Genomic DNA, 26,944 nt, shown 5'->3' with positions numbered 1-26,944 from the left:
TGACCATGATCGGGTGCACCATAAATGCATGTTGCAAAACGTTGTGATCATCGTTTGTGACCCAGTAAATGTATTTACTCTCTCTCGCCAGATGAAAAAATTGCTGAACAACTCCTCTTCCTTCGAACATCTCCATCCTGAAGTCATTCCGGCAATTGTAAATGTGTCGGATGTTTGGATGATCATCAGGAAATTGCTCGACAATAGTGGACATGATGTTACGGGGCGCAACCTTGGACTTTGTCATGTCCCGCACAACCTGTTTTGCACCCAGACTCAATCCACTCACTTTACGGTGACCCTCTTGGTACACAATCATTGGGTGGTTATGTGTCCCGGTGTGATCATTTTTCGCAATGATCTTCCAACTGTCGGTGTTGACTTCATAATATATCTTGATGTAGAATGGACAACCATTAGCTTTGGTTTTGGTGTCCTTCCGTATCGCGTTCTCCAAATCTCTCGGCTTGCTCCTTCGTGACCGATCACATCGCAAATACCGATACGGACGACCATCTCTGGTTTTGTTATAAGACGATTTCACCAAAATAAATCCCAATTTTATGGAAACACCATCAGCCCATGTAACTGCATCGTCAAATGTTGGAAAAAAACGTATCCGTGACAAAATTCCCACTATAATTCACACCGTCACCGCCTTCCTCAGATTCCATATCCTATACAAATTAAACAAAACATGATTTATGTCATAATAATAATAATAATAATAATAATAATAATAATAATAATAATAATAATAATAATAATAATAATAATAATAATAATAATAATAACAATACTAATAATAATAATAATAATAACAATACTAATACTAATAATAATAATAACAATATTAATAATAATATTAAAAATAATAGTAAACAATTATAACAACAAATACAAAACAATAATACCATAACATTAATTACTAAATAATAATAATAATAATAATATAATAATAATAATAATAATAATAATAATAATAATAATAATAATAATAATAATAATAATATTTATAAAATTAGATTTCTACTAATTAATAATAAGAATATCAACAACAACAATAATAATAATAACAACAACAACAACAACAACAACAACAACAACAATAATAATAACAACTACAACAACAACAATAACAACAACAACAACAACAACAACAACTATAATAATAATAATAATAATAATAATAATAATAATAATAATAATAATAATAATAATAATAATAATAATAATAATATAAATAATAATATAAATAATAATAATAATGTTACAAAAAAAATCATATTACTAATAATCATATTAATACAAAAATAATTACATTAATTGTCAAATACTTAATCACAACAACAATCACAAGACCACGAAAAAAAAAACTTAATTAACATTAAAAAAAAATTAACGTAATTAACATTTTAAAAAAAATAAATAAATAGGGACATCCGCCTAAAATATCCGGATGTCCTAGGTAGATCCGCCTTAAATTTCCGGATCTACCATGGAACATCCGGATTTTTCAGGCGGATCCTACTTCCGCTTGAAATTTCCGGATGTTCCATGGTACATCCGGAAATTTTAGGCGGATCTACCTAGGACATCCGGAAATTTTAGGCGGATGTCCTATTTCCAGAAAAAAAAAAAAACAGAAAACTTACAGAATGTTCCGACGCATTCTCCGGCGTACGAATGTTCCACTCGCCGTCCATGACCCAAGACCCGTCGGAAAATTTTATGATTAATTTTTTTTTAAATAAAAGAAATTAAGGTGGTCGTGGGGACCGATTTGGTTTTAAGGTCGTGGGGACCGATTTTGGGGGGCTCGGGATAGCAAGGTCGTAATGGGAGGGGATTGTTTCATGTAATGTGTCCAAATGGAGAACAAAGTCGTTTTTATAACACAAATTGCATAAAGGGCATAGTTGTCCATTCAAGTCAAAATGGGAACGTTACCCCTGTAAAATGGGAGCGACAAATAGCAGTTCAGTTAAATGGAAACATCATCTTTATTACAAGTACTCCATATGTAACATAATTTAATTTTAATTAATTGCCATGGGAAACATCATCTTATTTATTTATCTTAATTCTCAAAACTTGAGCTACGAAAAAAAAAATTATATAAAATGCTTAGCAAAATTTGTGGCGAACTGATAGCTAGTGTCACAAGGCTCGATCTCCAAGATTTTTACATGTGCCAAAGTATTATTCGAGGCCATTAGTCATGTACGAGTATTTGTTTTTTTTTTTTTTGAATAGATGTACGAGTATTTGTTAAGATATCATATACGTAGTATCTAGTTATGTTTAGCGACCGTAAAAGAGGATCCCGTAAAAGACAATGTAATATCTCGTCATGATATTATCGAGATAATAAAAAAATTAAATTATGTATCATATACTACCTCCGGTTCATTTTAGTTGCAACAAAGGACAACTTTACGCAAACTAAGTCAAAAGATTGAAAGCATGATTATGGAAAAATAAGGGTACATGCTTAACTATTAATCCAACCAAAAAAAAAAAAAACCCTTAATTAAATTAAAACAGTAACCCACCACCACCTGACACCACCAAGCATCACCCAAACCACCCACCACCACCACCCAGCGTAACTGAAACCAACCACCACCACCTAGACCGAACCCAACACCGTCGATGCACCACCACAGCCACCACCCCACGCACCCAGCAACCCACGAACCCAACACCCACCGAACCCATTAACCCACGAACCCAACAACCCCACGAATGAACCCAGCAACCCGCTGACCCACCACCACCACGAACCCAGCACCCACGAACCAACGAAACCAACCCACCAAACCAACGAAATCTACCCACGAAACCATACCCACGAATCAAACCCGCCGATGTGAAACCACGAACCAAACCCGCCGATCTGAAACCATACCCACGATCTGAAACCACGAACAACCCACCGATCTGAAACCAAAAACTAAATCTGCCGCTTTGCAACCCACAAAACCAAACCTACGACGCCGATCGATTTGCAACCCCCGCCGCTCGTAACACCATGAAGCTACCATGAAAATGGGGTTGGAGGAGGAGAGAGAATGTTAAATGGGATAAGAGTTTAATTAATTAAGATTGGGGTTTAATCTAATAAAATCAGATTTGTAATTTAATAAGGGTGTTTAAGAAAAAAAGTAAGGGCATATATGTCATTTTACAGGCCAAAAGTTACCAAATAAGGAAAAAAAATTTGTTGCAAGTAATTTGAACCACCCCAAAATGGAAATTGTTGCAACTAAATTGAACCGGAGGTAGTATTAGAAATAGAATTAGGTTTGACATGATATTGTTATATACCCGGGTGTATCGTACGACGTACACTTATCTAATCTAAGGTTAGTTTTTGCTCTTGCTTTGATGTTTAAATGAAAAACAATTATCAAAATTAGAGCAAATAGTCATTGTTGTACGGTATATCCGGGTCTATTATTGAACAATTTCTACATGATATTAGGAGATATTTATCGAAAGGATCGGAGGAGTATGACAGTATGAGTTTGGAAAGTTAATTTATACTCCATCCGTTTTTTGCTCAAAAATATTTTGTACTCCATCTGTTTCATTTTATTAAGGAGTACAAAGTATTTGCGTATTTTATTAATTAATACATAATGTTAGATATGATTTATAATCCAGCAATAATTTTATGTACGCAAACCCTAAACGTAGAAGTCATGGCCAAATTTTGAGTTGATGACAAAAACTAACAAACGTCTTTGAAGTGTTAGATAAAAGAACTAAGACTGGAAATATTAATGTAAAATAAACCTTAATTATAACAATCTACGCATGATTTTAACATGGATTTCAAGCTTAATATTCCCATAGTTCATAATGTTAGTCTCATTCACGTATATTGATGCAAATTTTTGATTGCAAATGTCTTAAATCTTATCCTAGCAAAAATTGTAGAAAATAGATATTAATATAATAATATACTCACCAAGAAGAATTAAACTAGATTTCATATGATGATTGATGACTATGTTTGTTCTTATATATAGAGAGAGAAGTTTAGAAGATTTTCTCTCATTTTTGATAGCCAAAAGGTAGATAGAGGAGTACTATTTATGGTAATAATTTAATTACTGTAGTTACCTAAAGCTCAAGGAGTGCTTGCTAGCATGATCTTAATTTTTTTTTAGTGTTTAGAGAGCCACAAGGATGGGAGTGAAAATCGACCACATGACCTCCTAAATCGGGAGGGAAACTCTAACCACTTGAACTACTCCTTTCTCTCAGCATAATCTTAAATCAATTAAACTACTTGATCGGATACTTGGTACTCTAAAAAAAGCATTGGGGTTGATGTCAAAACATGTTAGCTGTTCCACTACGTGTCAAAACAAAAGAAGACGTACATACATGTATATATACATTATACTGTTGAGGCATTGACTATTGAGCAAGTGGAAGACACGTCACAGAAGTTAGTTACAACTAACTTTGACAAATTATAATTAGTGTAATAAATATCTTTCTTTAAGTTGTTGTTTTTATCATATATAAATACTCTGATGTAAAAAAAAAAATTGGTAAGAGTACTAAATAAATTAAATAACATGCATGTGATAATGCATGCCTTAATTGCATGGGAGTGATTAAACTATATAATCCGTACCACCTAAATTTTCTATAAATTCACTTGAATCCCTCCATTAATTTCACAAACAACTCAAATAATCTCAAAATTAATCAAAGAAACAATGTCAAATAAATTAAATAAGAGTTTGTTAGTAACATGTTTATTAATTTTCACTTTAGTCTTCTTACTAGACCAAGGTGAAGCCGAACAATGTGGGTCACAAGTAGATCACAAGTTTAATTGCACACAAGGTTATTGTTGTAGCAATTATGGTTGGTGTGGCAACACTGAGGCCTTTTGTGGTGAAGGACATTGTCAAAGCCAATGTCCCGAGCCTTCGCCTCCTACACCGCCTCCACCTCCACCACCACCCATGCCACCTAGTCCTATAACTGATATATTTTCGGAGGACTTGTTTGAAGAAATGCTTAAACATCGAAATGATGTTCGATGCAAGTCTAACGGGTTCTATACTTACTATGCTTTTATTACTGCTGCTACTTCTTTTCCCGAGTTTTGTAATACAGGGGACGTTGATACTAGGAAGCGCGAACTTGCTGCTTTCTTTGGCCAGACTTCTCAAGAAACCAATGGTTTGTTTATGATTCCTTTATACATATTCAATTATTATGCTATATGAACGACCATATAATCATATATGCCCTTAATCATCACTAATTATGCCAATGATTATCGACTTATCATGTCACGTACTCACATGTTTATATGGTTGTCGTGCAAAATGTTACCCCTTTGACATAAGTTGCCTTAGTTTAATATTTCACTTTAAAAGGAGGGGTGGATGAAATTCAAATATGTGACCTTTGTGTCGCGCTGAATCTTGATATCATGTTAGATGACCAAATCAACCAAAGTTTAAGCTTATGGTTGAAGCCTAGAAATGTGTTTTATACTCTTATCACACTATAATGAAAGTTGAAAAGTACGTGACAATTTTAAAATACGACTATACCAATATGTATGGATCGATCTACTAAATATTTGATTTGTGTATGAAAATAAGGGGGATGGCCAACAGCAGAGGATGGACCATATGCATGGGGATATTGCTTCATCAAAGAAGAAACCACAACCGATTATTGTGTTCCTTCGACTGAATGGCCTTGTGCTGCTGGCAAGAAGTACTATGGTCGTGGGCCTATTCAGCTTTCCTAGTATGTTTTTCATACCCTTAATTACTTTCCTAATTCTAGCTAGTTAATCTATAGTTACTCACTAAAATAAATCCATTAAATTAATTTACACCATTTCAATATCCTTGTGTTATAACTCTTTATTTTGTTACACTAAACTAATAAAAGTGTCCTTTTATATTTGGGTGTAATTTGCAGCAACTACAATTACGGGCAAGCAGGACAGGGACTAGAACTACCACTTCTAACTGACCCAGATGTTGTAGAAAAAGACGCGATCATAGCATTCAAGACGGCTATATGGTTCTGGATGACACCCCAGGCACCCAAGCCATCTTGCCACAAAGTTATAACCGGGCAATGGGAACCAACTCAATCGGACATAGCTGCTGGTCGAGTGGCTGGTTACGGGTTAACCATAAATATAATAAATGGTGGTCTCGAATGTAACATACCAGCACCCGATACACGAGTTGAGAATCGTATTGGATATTACAAGCGTTACTGTGATATTCTTAATGTTACTTATGGTGACAACCTTGATTGCTACAATCAAAAACCTTTTAATTGGGGGTATTTTCTATCTCGTGGAGGTGCATTTTCGGCCTAGCTACATCATCGATCGATCTTTAAGTTGATTATGGTTTAGGAGTATGTTGTATTAGTACGTTCAAAATCTGTATGTACTAGATACAAATCATACAATATATAATAAAGTGACGCATAAACTCCGTAGTTTGTTCCCGAATATCAATACTCCGTAGTACGTCTTGGTCCTCTTGGACCTCGTGATATTATGCTAACCATGTAAAAATATTAATAAAAGGGTGTGTTGATGAGATGAAGTTTCCTACCTATTTCCTTATTCTCTTTTCTTGTCTTGTTGTGTGCTCTGTACTACCATCCTGCCATTTAGAATGCTGGGCTGTCCTTATTTTAGTTCTTTAATTGTTGAAGCTTTGTATATACGAAGCGCTGGTTCTCATACGTTGAAATTCAGTTTTTAATTCCATCACGGAAGAGTGCAAGTCCACCACTTTTACAAGACCAAGGAGGTTCCACCTCAAAACCATATGGACTGCACCCGTCACGGGAGAGTGCAAGTCCACCACTTTTACAAGACCTAGGAGGTTCCACCTCAAAACCATATGGCAATGAGGGGAGAAGCCCCTTAGCCTTATATAGTGGTGGTAACTCTTGAATTCTTTCAATGTGGGATTTTATTACCACTACGCTCCCCTTTTAGTGTTTAGTGTTTTAGTGTGGGACAAGAGAATGCTCACATGTGGGTTGTTCATGGGCTCAACACTATAGCTTACGTAAAATAATATATACTACTTTCTCTATTCTTTTTTACTTTACCTATTTCTTTTATCACACTTGTCAATACAAAACTTTAGCGATCAATAACTTTAGTTCTCCATAAGTAAAAATTATAAAAGTTATATTATGATAACACTTATTGAGAAAAATTCAAAAAATACCACATGAATATATTTTTCATTATATATCATTCATAAAAGACGGTCAAAGGAGGGGTGATGAATAGTGTAAAAGTCAAAGCGGGTCGAGTAAAAAAAACGGAGGAAATATGTAACAAAGCAAAATTAAAGGACACGTGAAAAACGTGATAATGGTTGTGCATGGTAATCAATCAACCTTATAAAATTCACTCGAATTCTCCCCTTAATTTCTCATCAACACACAAAAAATTTCAAGAAATTATAGAAAAAATGTCGACTAAAATTAAAGAGAGTTTACTAATAATTGGTGTTATAATTTTCACGTTGTTCCTCTTACTAGACCAAAGTAAAGCCGAACAATGTGGAATGCAAGTAGATTTCAAGTTTAACTGCACGGAAGGTTATTGTTGTAGTGATTTTGGGTGGTGTGGCACCACCCAAGATTACTGCGGCGAAGGCAAGTGTCAAAGCCAATGCCCTGAGCCTTCGCCTCCTACACCGCCTTCTCCTCCTCCACCTCCCATGCCACCTAGTCCTATAACGGATTTTTTCACTCAAGAGTTGTTCGAAGAAATGCTTTTGCATCGAAATGATGTTCGATGCAAGTCGAATGGGTTCTATACTTACTATGCCTTTATTACTGCTGCTGCTTATTTTCCCGAGTTTTGTAATACAGGGGACCTTGATACTAGGAAGCGCGAACTTGCTGCTTTCTTTGGCCAAACCTCTCAAGAAACCACAGGTTTGTTCAACTTCTTGTGATTGCTTTTATGTATCATATTGTGTGTTCGTGTCACTTAGCATATACTATACACACAAGTTGTTGCATATAATATTACCTCCTTTGTATATATTTAGTTGTCACATTGTCCGAACCTAATCATACATATACAAGTTTATTACCCATATGTACCATTATAGTATATATACTAGTGTAGTACGGAGTAATTTAAAATAGTACAAAAGGTCGTTACAATATTATGTAACTAATTGATTGATTTGTGAACGGTAAAAACAAGGTGGATGGCCAACTGCAGAAGACGGACCGTATGCATGGGGATATTGCTTCATTAAAGAAGAAACCACAACCGATTATTGTGTTGCTCCAAATGAATGGCCTTGTGTTCCTGGGAAGAAGTACTATGGTCGTGGACCTATTCAGCTTAGCTAGTACGTATTTCATTCACACCCTTTCTAATTAGTACATTTAAGTGTAGAAAACGCACCCTAATTTTTGTTGGTACGTATAATATTTAGTCTGTTTGTCCCCTCAAACAATTCTATTAATTATTTTAGTAATGATTTAAGAATTAGCCTTATTAGTGTAAAAAGAGACCAATTAGAACAAAATTTAATCCCGTTACACTAGCTAGTCTTGTGTTAAAGTCTTTATTTTGGTACACAAATCGTATGTGTCCTAATTAATGTCCTTTGTTTGTGGGATAAAATTTGCAGCAACTACAATTATGGACAAGCAGGGGAGGGACTAAACTTGCCACTTCTTTCAGATCCAGATCTAGTCGAAAAAGACCCGATTATTGCATTCAAGACGGCTATTTGGTTCTGGATGACACCCCAGTCACCCAAGCCATCTTGCCACGACGTAATGACTGGGCAATGGGTACCAAGTAAGGCAGACAAAGATGCAGGTCGACTACCTGGTTACGGCATAACCACAAATATAATCAATGGTGGCCTCGAATGTAACATACCAGCACCAGATACACGAGTTGAAAATCGTATTGGATTTTACAAGCGTTACTGTGATATTCTTAATGTTACTTATGGTGACAACCTCGATTGCTACCATCAAAGACCTTTTAATTGGGGTTATTATCTATCTCGTGGAGGTGCATTTTCGGCCTAGCTACATCATCGATCATTAAGTTGATTATGGTACAATAATGCAAGGAGTATGTTGTATGTACTAGTAAGGTCATTATCTATATGTATGTACAACATACAATATATAATAAGGTAGTGTATAAACTCCATAGCCTGCATGTTGCATAATCAATAGTCATGGTCTCATGGATCGGACCTCGTGATGTACTAATCTTCTAAAATAAATAAATAAACGGGTTTATGTACACCCCACTTTATTTATGATGAATTTTGGAAGGCGGCACTTTCATTACTTACTCCGATTTTTTTTTTTTTTTTTTTTTTTTTTTTTTTTTTTTTTTTTTTAAATTGAAACAATTGGCCAAATATATATAGATTGCTAAGTATGTTTGAGTTTAGAAGGTTTTTTAAAGATATATTGGAATATCAAAAGTTAGGGATAGAATAATCAAAGTAATTTATTTTAACGGTTTTATACAATACATACTATAGGCAAATTTCAGCCTCAAGTTAGATGACTTAGGGCATGTTTAGTTCAACTTATTTTCACTTCAATTCAGCTCTAATCAGTTCAGTTCAGTTTCTAATTTCCTTATGTCATACAATATTTAGTTCGGTTCAGTTCAGTTTAGCTCAGTTAGTAAATCAGAACAGACCCTTAGATCTCCTATGTTATATGGCCCTATCTCCTATGGCTATGGATATACTAGGCCGTCGCTCAAAACAACCTAAACGCTACGTACACCTTGACGAGGATGCATGAAAGGAGATTAGGGGCCATAAGGCAAGTTCACCTCTAAACAAATATACTCTCAAATATGGAAGTGTCACTCTCACTAATTCAATGCCAAACTTAGATTATGTTTTTAATTTTACTTAATTACTTTGACTTATCTATACATTGAACCACTACTACTTATTAGAGTCCATTCAAACATAATATACAAGGATGAATAGTAAAAAGGAATAAAAATCAAACGCCAATTCAAATGTCCTACAGTAGTCTAATTATTTGACTCACATAAAAAACATGGTAGTTTTACTTAGAAACCCAAATTCGATTACATTATAAAAATACCGTAAGCGCAGCCTCCTTACTATAAAAAACATTCGTATCTCAGGAATTCAAGCCCAGTAGAAACTTCGTAGAAGCTAACTAATTAGTTAAAATATTTAGACATTGACATGTAGAAAATAGTAAATTTATTAAGAAAATATTAATTATTCAATTTATCATATAGTCAAGGTTGACTGAGAGAACTAACTTATACTAGTTGATTTGTCCAAATTAAATAATCATTAGTACAATGGATTTAAACTTTACTCGTAAACTATCTAAATTTGTATCGAGAAGTTCATTAGTAAAATGTTGATAATCGTTTCCTCAAAAAAAAAAAAATGATAGCTATTATCGCACAAAATTGGATATGACTATGAATTTCAGATGAGGGAATAACGTTAAAAGTCTATACAAACAATCGACAAGCTAATTGGTCGATGTAAAATGTAACGGAAAGTTAAAATATGTAGGACGATATAAGGGCACATGGGAAAGTAGCATAATAAAAGAGAAATTTTGACTAGTATAAACCTAATACTAAGTAAAAACTACATAACACAAGCAATGATGCAATGTGCAAGAACAAATACTTATTCAATTTCAAACCATAAAAATCAATTCATTTACTTTTGGTCAAGCTACAAGAAAAGTTAGGTGCATTCAAATAGAGCACAAACAAATTTCGCACTATATATATGGACAATAATGTACTCCTATATCCTTAAACTTAACAAAAAGCTTAATAATCAACAATAATAAGCATTAATCAAGCATTTCTAAAAAATGATGAAATTCCAGCAAATAAAAATCACTATGTTCATCACAATGGTGGTGTTTCTTATACTCTCAATGCTTTGTTCAGCGGGTGAGGCGAGGCCGTTAATGGATGATTATGGCTCCAACAATGGTGTATCAGTGTATCATTCGACGGTATATGAAAGCGCGAAGAGCAAACTGGCATTTTGGCTCCAAAAATTGGCATCAGGACCAAGCGATGGAGGTGCTGGTCACTGATTTTAAATCTGTGATGGACCAACTATGCATATATGGTTTATAAAAAAAATTAGACATTTCCCTCTCTGCTTTATGTCAAATCGTTGCACATAACTTGTAACAGAGGTATTATATAAATATGTTCAGATATGATGATAGGAAAAATTTTCTTGTACCTAGAAGTTATTGTTATTATTATTTTTTTTTATTTGTTTATTATTTCATTGTAGTTGGCCTGCTGGTGGTCAAATAATTTGATGACCAACTTTGAATGATAGTGTATTTTTTTTTTTGCTAATGTTCTAAGAATTCTAAGGAGTAATTAATTAAATGTTAGCTATTATTCATTATGTTAGTTCCAATTGGTGGTCGTACACCCGGCTGGGTGTATTATGCGCGTGGTACACCCGGGTATGATACACCCGAATTAAAGCTGAAAGAAATTATAAAGAACATCATGAATTTGTAAAAAGAACATATCACTGAAATATAAAGAATATAGTAATTTATGAGAATAATTTTTTTTTAAAAAGTAAAAGATAATTATTAATTGTTTTTTGCCATTAATTTAATGTCAAATCATTTTTAAATTAAAAATATTCAGTTATCAAGAATTCTTCTATTTACCATTTTATTCACACAAATATAATTCAAAATTTCATTTTTAAATTTCAAAAACTCAAATTTCAAAATTTAAGAACAACTATAAAGAACATAATTAAATTATATACCTTAAAAAACACTATTTGTAACGTAAGGAACATATAGTTTAGACTCAAAAAAACATATTGATCAAACTCCAAAAACATATATTATTCCAACTAAATAGTGATAAAAGACGAACATTTATTACAATATAAAGAACATCATCTTCAACCTTTGAAAACAACACCAAATTAAAAAAAAAAAAAAAAAAAAATTTGAAGAACTCATTATCTGCAACCTTTGATTATATTTTCTCAACAACGAATTCGTCAATTATAGCTTTCAATTAAAACATTAATCGATCGAAACAATATAATCAACTCCATAATAACATTAAATCACTTCGAAATTTAAATTTTACCATGATTTCTCGCTATATAAACTCGATTTCTCTCTCTTAACAAAAAATGAAATTTTGTTTATCAAAAGTAATATAGAATGTAAATAATAGATTAATTCATAAATCAAGGAATAAATATAACAAATTAATTCCTCAAATAAAGGAGAGAACCATTTTGATTTTTTTTTCTTGTGTACTTTATAGTTGTATCCAATGTTCTTTCCACGTTTTTATAATTCTTGTATTTTGACCGGGTGTATCATATTCTGGTCTTCTTTTATTTTTTTATTTTTTTTTTTTTTTGCAGAAAGTTCACACCCAATCAATTAAAAGTTCAATTCTAATACATTTTTTAAAATGAATAAATAAATATTGTCTATCGATCTCATACTCCCTTAGTCCCTAAATGATAGTCTATTTGGTGAAATTTCACATCAGGAATTAAGAATTTAAAATAAGCACTCCGTAGTAAAAGTACATTGAAAAGGTAATTTTAGATGGGGTATACAAAAAAGTAGAGAGAAAAAGTAATAAAAGTATATAGAAATACAAAATTTACATAAGGAATTTAAATTTGCACAAATATTATTGCAAATTGGAGGAAATTTTTGGTAAGTACCAACACCCTTAAGCTTTTAGGATAGTACGACTTTTTTTAAGGATATTACTAGTTTTAGCCCTGTGCAATGCACGGATTCATAATAATAAAATTTAGGGAAATTATCAATGGTACACCCAAAATTCGGGCTTTTATCAATGATACACCTACTTAACTTTGGTTTATCATTGTTACACCCAAGGTTTCCCACACTCATTTACAGTAACCCTAACGTTAATCAAACGTTAATTTTAGGTTAGTTTTATCAAAATGGTATTAAATTACTAAATTGCCCCCTACCCCACATATTAAATCTTTCCCTCCAAACTCCAACTACCTAAATTAAAAACACCCTAATTTAGAAGATCATTCGTCTTCTTCTTCCTTCTCTGTCTCTCCTCTGTTTATGCTTCTGTGAGGTGTCTAAATTGACTCGCGTTTGGAACAAAAATCTTGGGAACTCTGCACTTCATTGTTGATTGTTAAAGGTAAGTGTTGATATGAGCCTTTAAATTTTTGAATTTCGCTTAAAATTGTTTGGTTTTTGGTAGCATATGAAATTTTGTCTAAATGGTTGAAATATGGTTACAAACTTACAATTGCAATCAACTGATTTACTGATTTGAACCACAAACCCTTACCATTCCCGTTGCTAGAAGACTCCATGCCAGAAGAAGTCATTCAGATTAAAAAAAAAAATAAGAAAAAAAAAAAAAGAAAGTAAAGAGGGAAATTCGAGTGAAGAAGGAAAAAAGTGAAGAGGGAAAAAATGAGGGAGGGAAACAATATATACAATTAGAGGGGGTGGGTGGGTTAGTTTAAATAAAAGAGGGAAAGTGAAGAGGGAAAAAAAGAAGGGAGTTTTTCAAGTTAAAAAAATCGAAAAAGCCAAAATTAACGTTTCATTAACGTTTGATTAACGTTAGGGTTACTGTAGATGAGTGTGTGAAATCTTGGGTGTACTGCTGATAAACAAAAGTTAAATAGGTTTACCATTGATAAAAGCCCGAACCTTGGGTACACCATTGATAATTTCCCTAAAATTTATTATTAATAATAATAGTCAATTGAAATTAAATGACTTATGTAACCCTATTTTTTTTTTTTTTTTTGAAGTATAAATCTATTTAATATCTCTTTTTAAAATTTTTATGTATTCCCTCCAAAATGCTACTTATTATATATATATATATATATATATATATATATATATATATATATATATATATATATATATATATATATACATTTTGGAGGGAATTTTTTTCACAAAATTTGCCAAATGTCCAATTCAGGGATTACTTTAGTATATGTATAGATGAATCTATTTAATATCTCCCTTTAAAATTTTTATGTGTTGCATATATATATATATATATATATATATATATATATATATATATATATATATATATATATATATATAATAAGTAGCATTTTGGAGGGAATTTTTTTCACAAAAATTTGCCAAATGTCCAATCCAGGGATTACTTTAGTATATGTATAGATAGTACTCTCTGCGTTCTCAAAAGTTGGATTAACCCTCAGCGCATAGCTGCTAAATATGATGACAAAAAGTACCACTACATGCATAAAAGTGACAGGTGATAGTTATTTTGGTGGCAAATATTCAACAACATAGGACGAAAAGAAGTACCACTACAAATATAATAGTACACAAAAGTAATATTAAGACAACTTTTACTTAATCTATTTTTTTGCAAATCTCATGTAAATTTACCTTTTTAATATACATTTCTTTTTTAAATTAACTTTATTAATACCTGTGAATTGTCCCAAACAAGGTGCTTTTTTAGGAATAGTAATTGACAAATCAAATTGGTTTATATCATTTAAGTTCATTAACTCATAACACAAAATAAATTTGTTGAAAAATTGAAAATTTATTCCAAACAATTTTAAACAAAATAATTTTGTTTACAATAATTTCATATCATTCCATGTAATTCTAGGGTTCAAAATAATATAAATTCAAGTATTGACTTTTGTGATTACTTTTATGTGTTTAAATTTATAAAGTTAAAGTTTTATATACCATTTTTACTTATTCTATTAATACAAAAGTAGAATTCTTTTACTTATATTTCTTTAATTATTTAGTTTAGTTGTTATTCTTTATTTATTAATCATGTTTGATATTCGACATTTCTTGTTTTGAAAAATACTGAATTTTTTGTTGTTAATATAACTTATTTAAAAATAATTTGTCAATTTTTTTTATTATTTTGTTTATCAATAGACTTTTTTTTATAAACGAAAAATGAATAATGAAATCAATAGTTAGTTTTTAGTAACATATATTTTAATTTTGTTATAGCTTTAATCCGAGGGGTGAGCCTACCTTGTTGTCTATAGTGAGAATATGCAGCACTTGTTCGACGTCCGCTCTTCACATTTTACGGTGGAGAGCACATTAAAGTGTGACCTGCAGAACGTAATAATTGATTTGTCAATTTTATTTAGAATATAATATATGATTTGTATATTTTAAATTATATATACAAATTAAGAATATAATTGATGCTTTGAAAGTGGTTGATAATCGTACAACAATATTTGATACAATATTTGATACATATTCTGATTTAGACCGGACTAAAAATTTTACGCATACCTTAAAATAAAGTCACTGATTCACTATATATATGTAAAAATACAATGTTCAAACATATTCAGTTATAACATAAAAACAAAAAAATTACATGAAATTATTTGCAAATTAATAATTTACATGAATTCAACCTACAACTTACAAATTTATATTATTCATACGTAGTATATTTAAATCGTTTTAAAATATGTTTTCCTTATGGTTACTAAATTTGAATCATAAACAATTTTGGTATAAAATTTTGGAAGTTATCCATAATTTTATATTAAATGAGAATCTGTATAAAACAAATAATGGGGTAAATCGTAATGTTAGGAGTCTTTGGGGGAGTATAAGGGGTAAATATTTTTTTTTCTTTCTTTTTCTTTTCTTTTTATATAATAAAAAAAATCAAATGAAAATATAACATTTATTAGACTATTTCAAAAAAAAAAAAAAAAAAAAAACTCTATTTATGTGATTTTGTTAAGCAATTCAAAAATTAATACCAACTTAGGAAAGATATTCAATTTCCACGTGTTATATTTCACTCTCTTACAATTTTACCCAGCATGGTGTATATATCTTAACTTAAGGACACTCATATTAGATTTTTTAAGCGATTTGTTAATTTTTCTTTGATATTTTAAATCTAAATTGGATATCGATTTGTTTTCGATCTTATTATGGTTGAGACTTGAATGAGCCAGGTTCTTTAAATGCAATTATAGTTACTATATACTATGAAATAGTTAATGATAACCAGATCTATTGATGACCTATAATAGTTAGAGTAATTAATGATCTATTGATCCCATTTTCCATACTCAATGTGCTTGCATGACTAAATGAATTTAATCTAAATTTCAACTTATAAGGTTTTTTTTTTTTTTTTTTTTTTTTTTTTTTTTTTTTTTTTTTAATAAAAAAATGTTAACATTTATACATATTTTAGTCTGGTATTCTTTTATTTATTTATTTTTTTATACAGGTATATAATACAAATTCTTAAATGAATCTGTTTCACACTAATTTATTGTGGACCAGAGAGGCAGAGACAATATGATTGTTTTATTTATAAAAAAAGACTACTATATTTTTTTTTTGAACGGGAAGAATAATATCATTAAATAAAAGTCATACGGCATCTACAATGACAAGGATCTGTAAACCACAGATTTAGAGAAAATATCATAACTTTTACAATCAAAATCATAACTAATTTGCATATTTGGCATAGCTCATACTCCATCGCTTCAAGCTTGACGCGAGCAATGATTTTCGATGTCTTTGCATCTTTCCAAGTTGAGACCTCCGCAATCTGCGCTGATGTTTTGATCGACCGGTTGATGACAAATCCCAGACCCATAGGAATCCAAATCACCTTCCCAATTATTATAAGAACCCTAAAAATAAAATTCTCATCCATAGATGAGAATCAAAATCCCAGAAAATTGGGAAAAACCCAGAAAATTGGGAAAAACTCTCACAGATGGAGAGAACAAAACAAACAAATAAACCAAATCGTAAAACAAAACAAAAAACTAAATTGAATTAAAGAAAAAGGGTCGGAAATAATCTAATTTCCGAAGAAATTAGACTATTTCCGGCCTAAACGGCCAAGAAAATTAAAACCCTAGAAGAGAGAGGAGAGAGGAGAGAGAATCAGAGAAGAGAGAAAAAGTTTTTTAACGACTACTATATTAAAATAAAAGTTATTAGGTTGAAATAAAAGTTAGTGTGACATTATAAAAGCTATAAGAGGTTAATTTTTTTAATGACTATTTTAATATAATGTTCAATACGAATAATAATAATCACTTTGTTAAAATTAGGTCACTATTCAATAAATGTCATACTTTAAATTCATAATAACATTAAAGGTCACAAAAGTTTTAAAAAAGGTTATTATGTTAAAAAATAAGGTTACTATATATTAAAATTAGAGGTCACTATGTTGAATATAATGCCAGACTGCTAGTTACGTGTGTATAAACCTTGGGTCCATACTAATGTTATTGTGGACCAGGTCCACGCAAGATTTTCTGGGTATATCATTCTAATTAATTACTTTCTTCATATAGATAAACAAAATTATGTTTTTTTTTTTTTTTTTGAGAAATTATGTAAAATTTTCCTTTTCATCTATTTCGAAATACTTTTTACACTACTATTTTAAGAATGACTCCACCAATATTTATAAATTTTGTTCCTCACAAGCCACTATGATCCTATCAAATGATCTAATAAAATAACAATTGACAACCAAACACTATACAAAAGTGAGTACTTACAGTGTAAACACCTTACTGGAACAACTTGATTAATTTTTCTTCACATTTATATACATAATTACATTTGATATAATTTGATAATATAATAGAATTATAATTGATTTAATTAATTAATTTAGTTGACATCCCTACAAATATTAAATCTAATTCTATTCCTCGTTCAGAAAATCAGTAGAAATTTATCATGCCATGAAAGTTCTCACTAGTTGAATTTATTACATATAGTACAATAGTAGTTCAATTGTGGTAAATTTACATTCATCTTGGTTTAAATAACTAAAGAAAGGTACAACTAATTCGTACATTACTCCATAAAATAAGATTGAACCATTTAACCATTTAGAAGTTAGAAACCAATCAAGTTTTCTTTAATATTGCAAGAAAAAAGGTTAAAAAAAAAAAAAGACTCCACCATGAGAATATTCCACCGCCCTAAAAAACCCCACTTTTTCCAACCCCTCCTTCCTGATTTTCCCTACAATTTTGTAAGTTTTTCATTTCTCACTCTTTTTTTTATTATTTTTTTTCATTTCATTGATTAATTTTTTATAAATTGTGGTGATTTAATTTATATCTATGTATGTAAATTTGAAATTATGTTAATCTTTATTTTCTTATCAAAGTAGAAAAAAAAAATCATCATTAATGTTAGTTGCATCCTTGACCACTAATTAATTTTACAAGAATAAAAACAATAATTATATAAAAAAAAAAAAAATTACTAACACAATTGCATTATTTTTCTTAATATGTTTTTTAAAGTTAAATACGTTTTCCTAACCATGTTAATTTATAATGTGATAAACTTATGCAGTCAATTCCAAAATCATTTCTTACAAAATTGGGAAGAAAAAAGCTAGAGAAAAACGATGAAAAGAAGGCTAAATTAAGGGATAAAAAAGGCCGAAGTTGGGACGTTAAGCTAGTAACATCAAGTGGTGATATTAGACCACATTTCAAAGATGGATGGGAGAAATTTTGCAAAGAATGTGATCTTCATGTTGGTGATTTCTTGGTGTTTAGGCATCAAGGTAACTTCATTTTTGATGTTTACATCTTTGATCATACTGCTTGTGAGCGCGATCTTCCGATTTTATTAGAGTCAAGGTTAAAAATCGAAGCTTCAAAAAACCCTAAAAAGATCAAAAGTCTAAGAATCACCAAGAAAATGTTGAAAGGTTAGTGATTTATTTTTATTTGTAAGTAGTTTTATGTATTGTATACAAGAGTACGTACAAAAAATTTAAAAAATAATTGCTATGAAAATATTGTTTAGGTGGTGTTACCCAACATGTGAGTATTGAATAATACAAGTAATTTAAGGTGTTCTATGTACGTAAATCTGGTTAATCTATGATCTTATATATTGGTTTAGTACTAAGTATACATTAAAATTTGTAATTTCTCTTAAATTATGATATGAGCTTATATATATATATATATTTTGTTGTTACGAATACAAATCTGACAAAGATAATTATATTGTTGATAATTTTTTTTTCCTTTTTAAAAGTGGAAGATAAAGGGGAAATAAAGATGAGAGAAGATGAGAATTCTACTTTCAAGCCATCTAGCTATCCTTATTGTCGTACTATTATGACATATGGACCAGGTGCACACGAGATGGTCAGTACTTTCTCATTTTTGTATTCTACTTTCAAGCCATCTAGCCATCTTTATTGTCGTACTGTTATAGTGTTATAACATATGGACCAGGTTCACACAAGATGGTAAGTACTTCATACAACTCTTTCTTTTTACTCAAATGTAAATTTTTATTTATCGGTAGAGTTTTCCGTTTGATAGTAGTAAATTATTTTTAAAAACCATCCGTGACTTAGGCCTTTGAATCTTTGCACGCAGCCTCTTCCTAGGGAGTTTGCAGAGAAGAATGGTTTGAGTAAAAGATGGTGTGAAATGGAACTAATTGACGAGAAAGGGCATTCTTGGAAAATGCTATTAAGACATTACAGAAAAGGAAATTGTAGTACATACATTGGTAGTTGGAATGCATTCCGTAAAGCTAATGGCCTCAACACTGGCGATGCTGTTATTTTTGAACTCATACACTCCGGTGAAAGGCCTGTTATGAGGTTTTACAGTACGAGTAAGTTTTACGTACATTATATTCTTTATCCGGATTATCTAGACAATGTTTAATTTAACTTATTTAATTAAATACGAAAAAAAAAATTATAAAGATGACTAGTTTAGACAAGATTAAAGTCTCTAGACTAGATTAGATCAGACCATATCTTTAAAATTGTGTTTGGTTATCGTTATACAATATACTTTTTATTCTTTAATAAAAAGTAAAGTTAGGAAAATTTTATATTTGGAAATTAAGAGTTATTACAAGTTTAGCAAATTTGATTACGTATGATGGTTTCAAGTTAGCGAACACATTTTAGCACAATCAATACTTGATACTTATATTGAATAAATTTCTGTATTTTTTTTTTTTTTTTATTTTTTTTTTTTTTGACACGAAAACACCAAGGAGCTATATTAACTTTGATGGTTGACAGATAATGTTATGGTAATTAATACCATATTAATTTTCTTATGCAGAGAAGAAATGATGACATTACATGTTCTGCTAAAGACGGTCCGATCCGTGTACTTGAATATGGTGAATGGGAAATTTCAAGTAGTACTCATGCTCATCACTCTTGTTCTTGAAATAATTGATAATAATAGTATGTTTTACGTTTGTCAATTTAAATTTCTTTAAATCTATGTTATAGACTCCCACTTAAGATGTACGAAGTGTTATAATTTAATGTTAATTAAACAAGAATAGACCTAAGCATTTAGGATTTTTCATTACTTATCCCTACATTTTGTAAAGTACTCTGTATGAGATAACTCTTATAAATAGTGTTTGGATAATTATACCCTCTAAAATATTTAGTTACTTATTTATCCTCATTAATGTTAATTGCCACTTCTTTTGAATACTGAAGAACAGTGTGACTTAAGTTCAAATCAAAAGAGCTCCCCAAACAAAGCAAGTTATAACACGTGCTGACATCATGACGTGCATCATGCGCATTAGCCACTCTAGTATAATATTAGTACAAATGTGCAACCAAATAAGCTCTTAATTACCATATTAAAAAAATGGCCAAGTTTACGCAATACAAAATTGTATGGGGGGATATATAAAACGGGCCGATATCTCAGAAAATGCGGATATATATGGACCTTGTATGATTGTCAAATGGGCTGATATGTTTCATAAAGCAGACATATCGGCTTGTCGGAACTCGGCACGTGGCAGCAACGTCCACTAGTAGAAAAATACTAAAAGGCAACCCCCAAATGGCACCGGTTCAGGCCAAACCGGTGCCAAAAATTGGCCTAAAAATGGGCGGGTTTTTAGACAAAGAGAAATGGCACCGGTTCAGACCAAACCGGTGCCAAAAATACAAAGGGCACCGGTTTGAACCGGTGCCAATCCTTTTTTTAAAAAAAAACGGCTTTTTTTTTATTCCATTTATATATAAGGTTATATACCACTCTAAGTCTCAAACCCTAAAGCTAATTCACTCACAAAACACTCTCTGTTCGCCGCTCATCCTTTCTCTCTCATCCCTTTCTCTTTCATCTGCTCTCATTCTCATCTCCTCTTTCAATCTCTTTCTCGTTCTCTTTCAATCCCTTTCTCGTTCTCTTTCAAACCCTTCTTTCCATCAATTTTGATTGCATTTTTTTTTTATCGATTTCTCGGTTTTTTTTTTTTTTTTTTTTTTAAGATTTCAATTTTTTTTCTGGGCTTTTGATTTTTCTTTCAATTTCAATTTTTCTTTCGATTTCAACTATTTTGATTTATGGGTGTTTTCGATTTGTGGGTTATTCTGGGTTAATTTTTTTGATTTCGATCTTGATTTTTTTTTCTATTTCTGGGTTTTTTTTTTTCGATTTCGATTGTTTTTTTTTTCGATTTTGATTTTGTTTTTCGATTTCTGGGTTAATTTTCGGATACAATAATCGATTTTGGGTTAATGCATGCGTTTTTGGGTGTTTTTTTTTTATGGATTTGTTCGAAATTGATTATTTTGGGTTAATACAAGTTGATTTGGGTTTGTTCGAAGTTAATTTTGGGTTTAATTGATTTTATGAGTGTCTTCGAAATTTTTTATGGGTTTCTTCGAATTTTTTTTGGTTTAATCCACCACGAACACATGCATGAGCAAGGTTAGGGTATTATTTCTTGATTTTAATTCGATTTATTTTTTATTTTCTGGGTTTTAATTGATTTTCGAATTTTGTTTTATTTTAATCGATTTATTTGTTATTTTTATCGATTTTAATTTGTTTTTTTAAGTGATTTTCAATTTTCTGGTTTGGTTAATCGATTTTTAAACTTATTTTAATTCGATTTTTTTTTAATTTCTGGGTTTTTTCTCTCGAAATTTTTTTATTCTCTGGGTTTTTTTTCTTTTGATTTTCGATTTTAATTTTTATTTTAATCGGTTTTTTTTTCTGAGTTTTTTTTATATATTTTTATTTTTTGATTTTGATGTTCTGGGTTTTTTTTCTAGGTTTTAAACTGATTTTCTTTTCTTTTTTTTTTTTCCGATTTTCTGGGGTTTTTTTTTTTTTTTTTTTTTTTTCGCAGCTAAATCATGTTAATCGATTCATTTTGGTTGTTTTAATTGGTGCAGGTATATGGATTTAGATCTTAAATTGAAGAATCAAGATACAAGTATATTGTGAAGTTGTAATTTTTTTTTTTTTTTGTGATTTATATTGTAATTTTATTTATTTATTTATATGTTGTAATTTTTTTATTTTGATTTATATACTGTAATTTTTTTATTGATCTATACTGTAATTTTTTTTTATCATATATATATATTGAATAGATTGAATTATATTGATTGTGATGTTCGATTCATATTTGATATTCTCATTTAATTCTAGTTTATTTAATTTAAAAAAAAAAATTGATTATTGGGGGGTTTTTGGCACCGGTTAACCGGTGCCAAAAACTTTGAAATATTTTTTTGTGGGCCTTTTTGGCACCGGTTAACCGGTGCCAATTTCGATTTTTGGCACCGGTTTGAACCGACGCCTTTTTGGCCCCCTTTTTTGGCACCCCTCACATAGGCAGCGGTTCAAACCGGTGCCTTAGACCGGGTTTGAACCGCTGCCAAATGCCTTTTTTCACCTAGTGGTCTTAACACTTGTCGAGGAAAGCCTTGCATGCCACCAAGCCACCTGTCAGGCTGTCATAAGGAACTATTATAAATAGTAGGTTAAACCTCATTAATAAGGTAACATTTATTACTCTCTCTCTTAATCTTTCTCTCTCTCTTAATCTCTTCCTCTCTCTTATTTCTCTTTCTTAAACACTTTCTGACTTTGTCATCGGAGTGGTTATCCCCGGATCATCCCGGAGCTAGCCAATCCTTTCTCCCTGTGTAGGTTCTCTTCTGGCCGATAGGAGCTTAACGGGTTGCATACTCGGGCTTTGGACTTTGAAACCGGGTTGTCGGATCCTTGCAGGAACAAAAATAGCGATTAACTTTCCCCTCAAAAAAAATAAAAATAAATAAATAAATAAATAAATAGCGAGGAACTTTATGGTTTACACTACACATCAATTAAAGTAGACATTACTCGTATAATAAATCTAGCAAAGTCAATGCGCGACTGTATTTGGATAAAACAATGAGTGCAATTATACTAGTTTTGGAAATATAAAATGCATTTATACAAGACCCCATTATTTTCTATTTAAGGAAACCCTTAAACCAAAGGTAACCTTACCCTTTATAGTCTTAAAAATGGAGGGTTCCTCTAAGAAGTTTTCTCTCATCAACTCCCATTTTTTCAAGCCTCTTTTGCCGGGTTTCCATTCTAATTTCGTAAGTCAATCTAATTTAATTTCTTTTAATTATCTTAATCTCTCTTCCTTTAAACATTAATATAATTAAGCTATATATATTTGTTGATGAACAAACGTTTAATTAATTAATTAATTAATTGTATACGTAATTACATACGTAGTATGAATTAACTATAATATTGGATGGACAGGCAATTCCGAAGTCCTTCAACAAGTATCTAGGAGAAGACATTGAAGAGGCTGATGAAAAGATTGCTATATTAAGAAACTATAAAGTTAAGGATAATTTATGGATGGTAAAAGTGTGTTATTTTGATGATAAGTTGAATTTTAAAAATGGATGGGAGAAATTTTGTAAGGATCATGGTTTACAAATTGGTGATTTCTTGGTGTTTAAGCATCATCAAAACTTGGTTTTCGACGTTTTCGTCTTCGATTCTTCTTGTTGTGAGCGTCCGTTTCCTGGTTTGAATAATCCGACTACAGAAAATGTGAGATCTTCTAGCTCAAACATTTCATCTAAGAAGGGCTCTTGCAAAATTGAGAAAGGTCAGTTACTTCATTTTTCTAGTTGATAAGTACTATTCACATAAACTCCATCTAATCACTTTAATTTAATTATAAAATAATTTAAATGTAAGAGACGATATATTTAGTTATGATTTTATTTAATTTGTCGCAATGTATATTACTCCGTAGCATAATATCAACTAATTTTACTCATTCATAATTGTAAATATTTAATAGACAAAAAGAACTGAGGAAATATTCTTATTTCATTGATAATTGTAGATAATAAAGTCTTTAATGAAGAAAAAGATGTAGTAAAATGTTTGTTTATTTCATACTCCGTATGACACAACTTACAAAAACAAAGTTATTCCATACCAATGCATAGTATACATAAGTTGTGTCTTTGACTCTTTGCATACATGGTAAATTTAAGTATGTATTGCAAAAATATACTCCATATTATAAATAGGCTCTTGCCAACGAATGCCCCCGGGGCGTTGGATAAACATTTAAAATATTGCCTAAAATGGTATTAATTTGGAAAAGCATGACAAAATCACGCGTCGATCAGCGTAATTAATGTTCATTTTAATTTAATCTTTCTACTTTTATCTAGCTTATCTAACGCCCCCGGAGCGTTCGTTAGCTTTTGCCTTATAAATATTACTCCATACAAATGCGAATTTTCAAAATTTGACAATTAATAACTTTAATACTACTCTTCGGTAAATTTTCCATTTCAAAATTTGACAATTAACTCAATAATTTTTTGACATGTCCAAAATCATAGTAATAATTTAACAAATAAACTAGTTTTTGAGCCCGAAGATGTCCCAAATCGGATTATTATATGGAACTAATAATTAATATGTGTTGTAATTTATGATTCAAATTTCTTGTAATTAAATTTGTTATTCATATTGTCATTTACAACATATTAATAATTTATATTCAAAAATTGCATGAAAAATCAAATAGCTTTGTAATAAGATACTTAGAGCCTGTTCTCTTTAGATTATTTTCAGTCCAGTTTTGTTCAATACAGTTCAGTTCAGTCAATCGAAACAAGCCCTTAGTTTTAGAATTAGAGGTTGGGTGTTCAATTCTTGTAGTTTAGAATTAGAGGTTGGGTGTTATTAAAATGAGAAACGTATGGACATAATAAGTAGATGAGTGGGTGACGTGGCGTAATGAAGGGGGGTTATGTGACACGTGAACGTTTTTTAGATTGTCTTTTAATAGATTAGTATAGATATAGATATAGATTAGTGAAATAATGATGCGATTAAATTATTTTGTGCTTAATGACCAATATATTGAAGGGTTGAAAAAGGCAGTAAAAGATCACGTCAAGGTCAATTCATCATCGAAAATTATCTTCAAATCAAGGGGATATCCGTACTGCCACAACGTTGTGAAGCCATATTGGTTTAGCTGGGGAGGATTGGTAAGCATATACTTCTATTAAATTCAAACGGAGGAAATATTAACTAGTACTACGTATTTAAATTTTGCCAATTATTCGTACAACAATACATATGTTTTATTTTTATATAATGTTCATATTTTGTAGCCTATTCCCATGGAATTTGCTAGGAAACACGACCTAGCAAATAAATGGTGCAACATTACAGTAATAGATCAAAAAGGAAAAGAATGGCTACTTCCATTGAGGCACCATAAGCGTGGTTCTAGTGTTTACATCGGAAGGCCACAAGAGTTTCTCGTTGTTAATGACCTAAAACCTGGTGATCTTATCGTCTTTGAGCTTATTGCCTCCGGAGATTTTCCAAAAATAAATTTCTATAGTAAGTCACTCAACTCTTAATATCCAAGCATTACATTTACGTAAATATTATATGTACATACATGTTATATTGTACGTGATTATTCATATCATATTATTAAAATTATAAAATAGGAAAATGTTAAACATATCCCTTAGGGCTATATATAAGCATTAAATTTACACTTGAAAATCGTAAAAAGTTAAAAAAATCATCAAAACACTAATACTGATTTACGCATGTTTTTGTCAGAATTTCTAATTTTATACGGAGTACAATTTTCAAGAGTATATTTAATGCTTATATATAGCCCTTAGGGCTACGTATAACATTACCCTTTTTGGTTCTAATAATAGTAGTAAAATTGAGGTAGAGGGGTTGTATTATGTACGTAAGCTAACGCATTACAACAATTTATTGCATTTTGCAGAGTTAAATTGAGTTGATGGTGTGCAGATAATTAATGGGGCTCAATTTAATTGCAGAGAAGAGTTGATCAATTAGTTCCTTTTGCAGCAATAATTAAGTTGATGGTGATATTTTGCATGATTTTTCAAGTCCCTTATCAGTTAATGTAGACAATAATTAACGTTACATTTTGCAAATTGTAGTATGTTAATATGTATTAATGGATTAGACCAACTCAATCGACATTTTGTGAACGAAGTATTTGCTTCATGCCTACATATCTTGTTATATAAATGAATTTGGTTTTTTTTTTTTTTTTTGACACATAATTTGGTATTTACATATGTTGTTTATCTAACAAATTGTGCACAAAAAGAATCAATATAAAGCAAGAGACGATAGATTGAATACATGAATTTACTTCTACCAGTAAACACCTATCTAAGAATACAAAATTCTAATATAGCTAGGTATTAGAGCTCTTATGCAGATTTCACATATAGTAAACTTATGTTTATTTTTTCTTATAACTAACAAAACCTATGATATATACTTCATATAAGTTTTTATTGAGTTGGTCATTATTGAAGAAGAAATTGACCACATATGAACCCATCCCTTGAATTTGATCTTAAATGTAATAGGTAAAATTACAAAAATATATCTTACTTATAACAATTACTAATCTTGTTTTTGAT

At 30.7% G+C, this 26,944-nt stretch overlaps 4 protein-coding genes across 4 annotated transcripts; all 4 read left to right on the top strand.

Moving 5' to 3' along the window:
• Window positions 1–4,739: 4,739 nt before the first annotated feature.
• Window positions 4,740–6,382, top strand: LOC145632569 (putative inactive chitinase-like protein LaCIC). The gene is made up of 3 exons (XM_081684934.1): window positions 4,740–5,211; window positions 5,643–5,793; window positions 5,971–6,382. Exons 1-3 carry the CDS (start codon window positions 4,740–4,742, stop codon window positions 6,380–6,382), a joined length of 1,035 nt encoding a protein of 344 aa, XP_081541060.1.
• Window positions 6,383–7,505: 1,123 nt separating this feature from the next.
• On the top strand, window positions 7,506–9,399 carry LOC145632568 (endochitinase A2-like). The gene is made up of 3 exons (XM_081684933.1): window positions 7,506–7,977; window positions 8,255–8,405; window positions 8,691–9,399. The coding sequence occupies exons 1-3, from the start codon at window positions 7,506–7,508 to the stop codon at window positions 9,100–9,102; spliced, it is 1,035 nt and encodes a 344-aa protein (XP_081541059.1). The 3' UTR covers window positions 9,103–9,399.
• A 9,090-nt stretch (window positions 9,400–18,489) lies between these two features.
• LOC145632567 (B3 domain-containing protein REM8-like) lies at window positions 18,490–20,363 on the top strand. The gene is made up of 5 exons (XM_081684932.1): window positions 18,490–18,859; window positions 19,195–19,307; window positions 19,398–19,411; window positions 19,523–19,799; window positions 20,253–20,363. The coding sequence occupies exons 1-5, from the start codon at window positions 18,490–18,492 to the stop codon at window positions 20,361–20,363; spliced, it is 885 nt and encodes a 294-aa protein (XP_081541058.1).
• A 3,113-nt stretch (window positions 20,364–23,476) lies between these two features.
• LOC145632565 (B3 domain-containing protein REM9-like) lies at window positions 23,477–25,879 on the top strand. Its single transcript, XM_081684931.1, has 4 exons — window positions 23,477–23,557; window positions 23,730–24,087; window positions 25,374–25,498; window positions 25,625–25,879. Exons 1-4 carry the CDS (start codon window positions 23,477–23,479, stop codon window positions 25,877–25,879), a joined length of 819 nt encoding a protein of 272 aa, XP_081541057.1.
• The last annotated feature ends 1,065 nt before the right edge of the window (window positions 25,880–26,944 follow it).

This window comes from Chenopodium album, chromosome 5 (genome assembly GCF_948465745.1).
Source record: "Chenopodium album chromosome 5, dcCheAlbu1.1, whole genome shotgun sequence".
NCBI lineage: Eukaryota > Viridiplantae > Streptophyta > Magnoliopsida > Caryophyllales > Amaranthaceae > Chenopodium > Chenopodium album.
The sequence above is the reverse complement of the archived record's forward strand: the minus strand, read 5'-3'. Positions and strand labels throughout refer to the sequence as shown.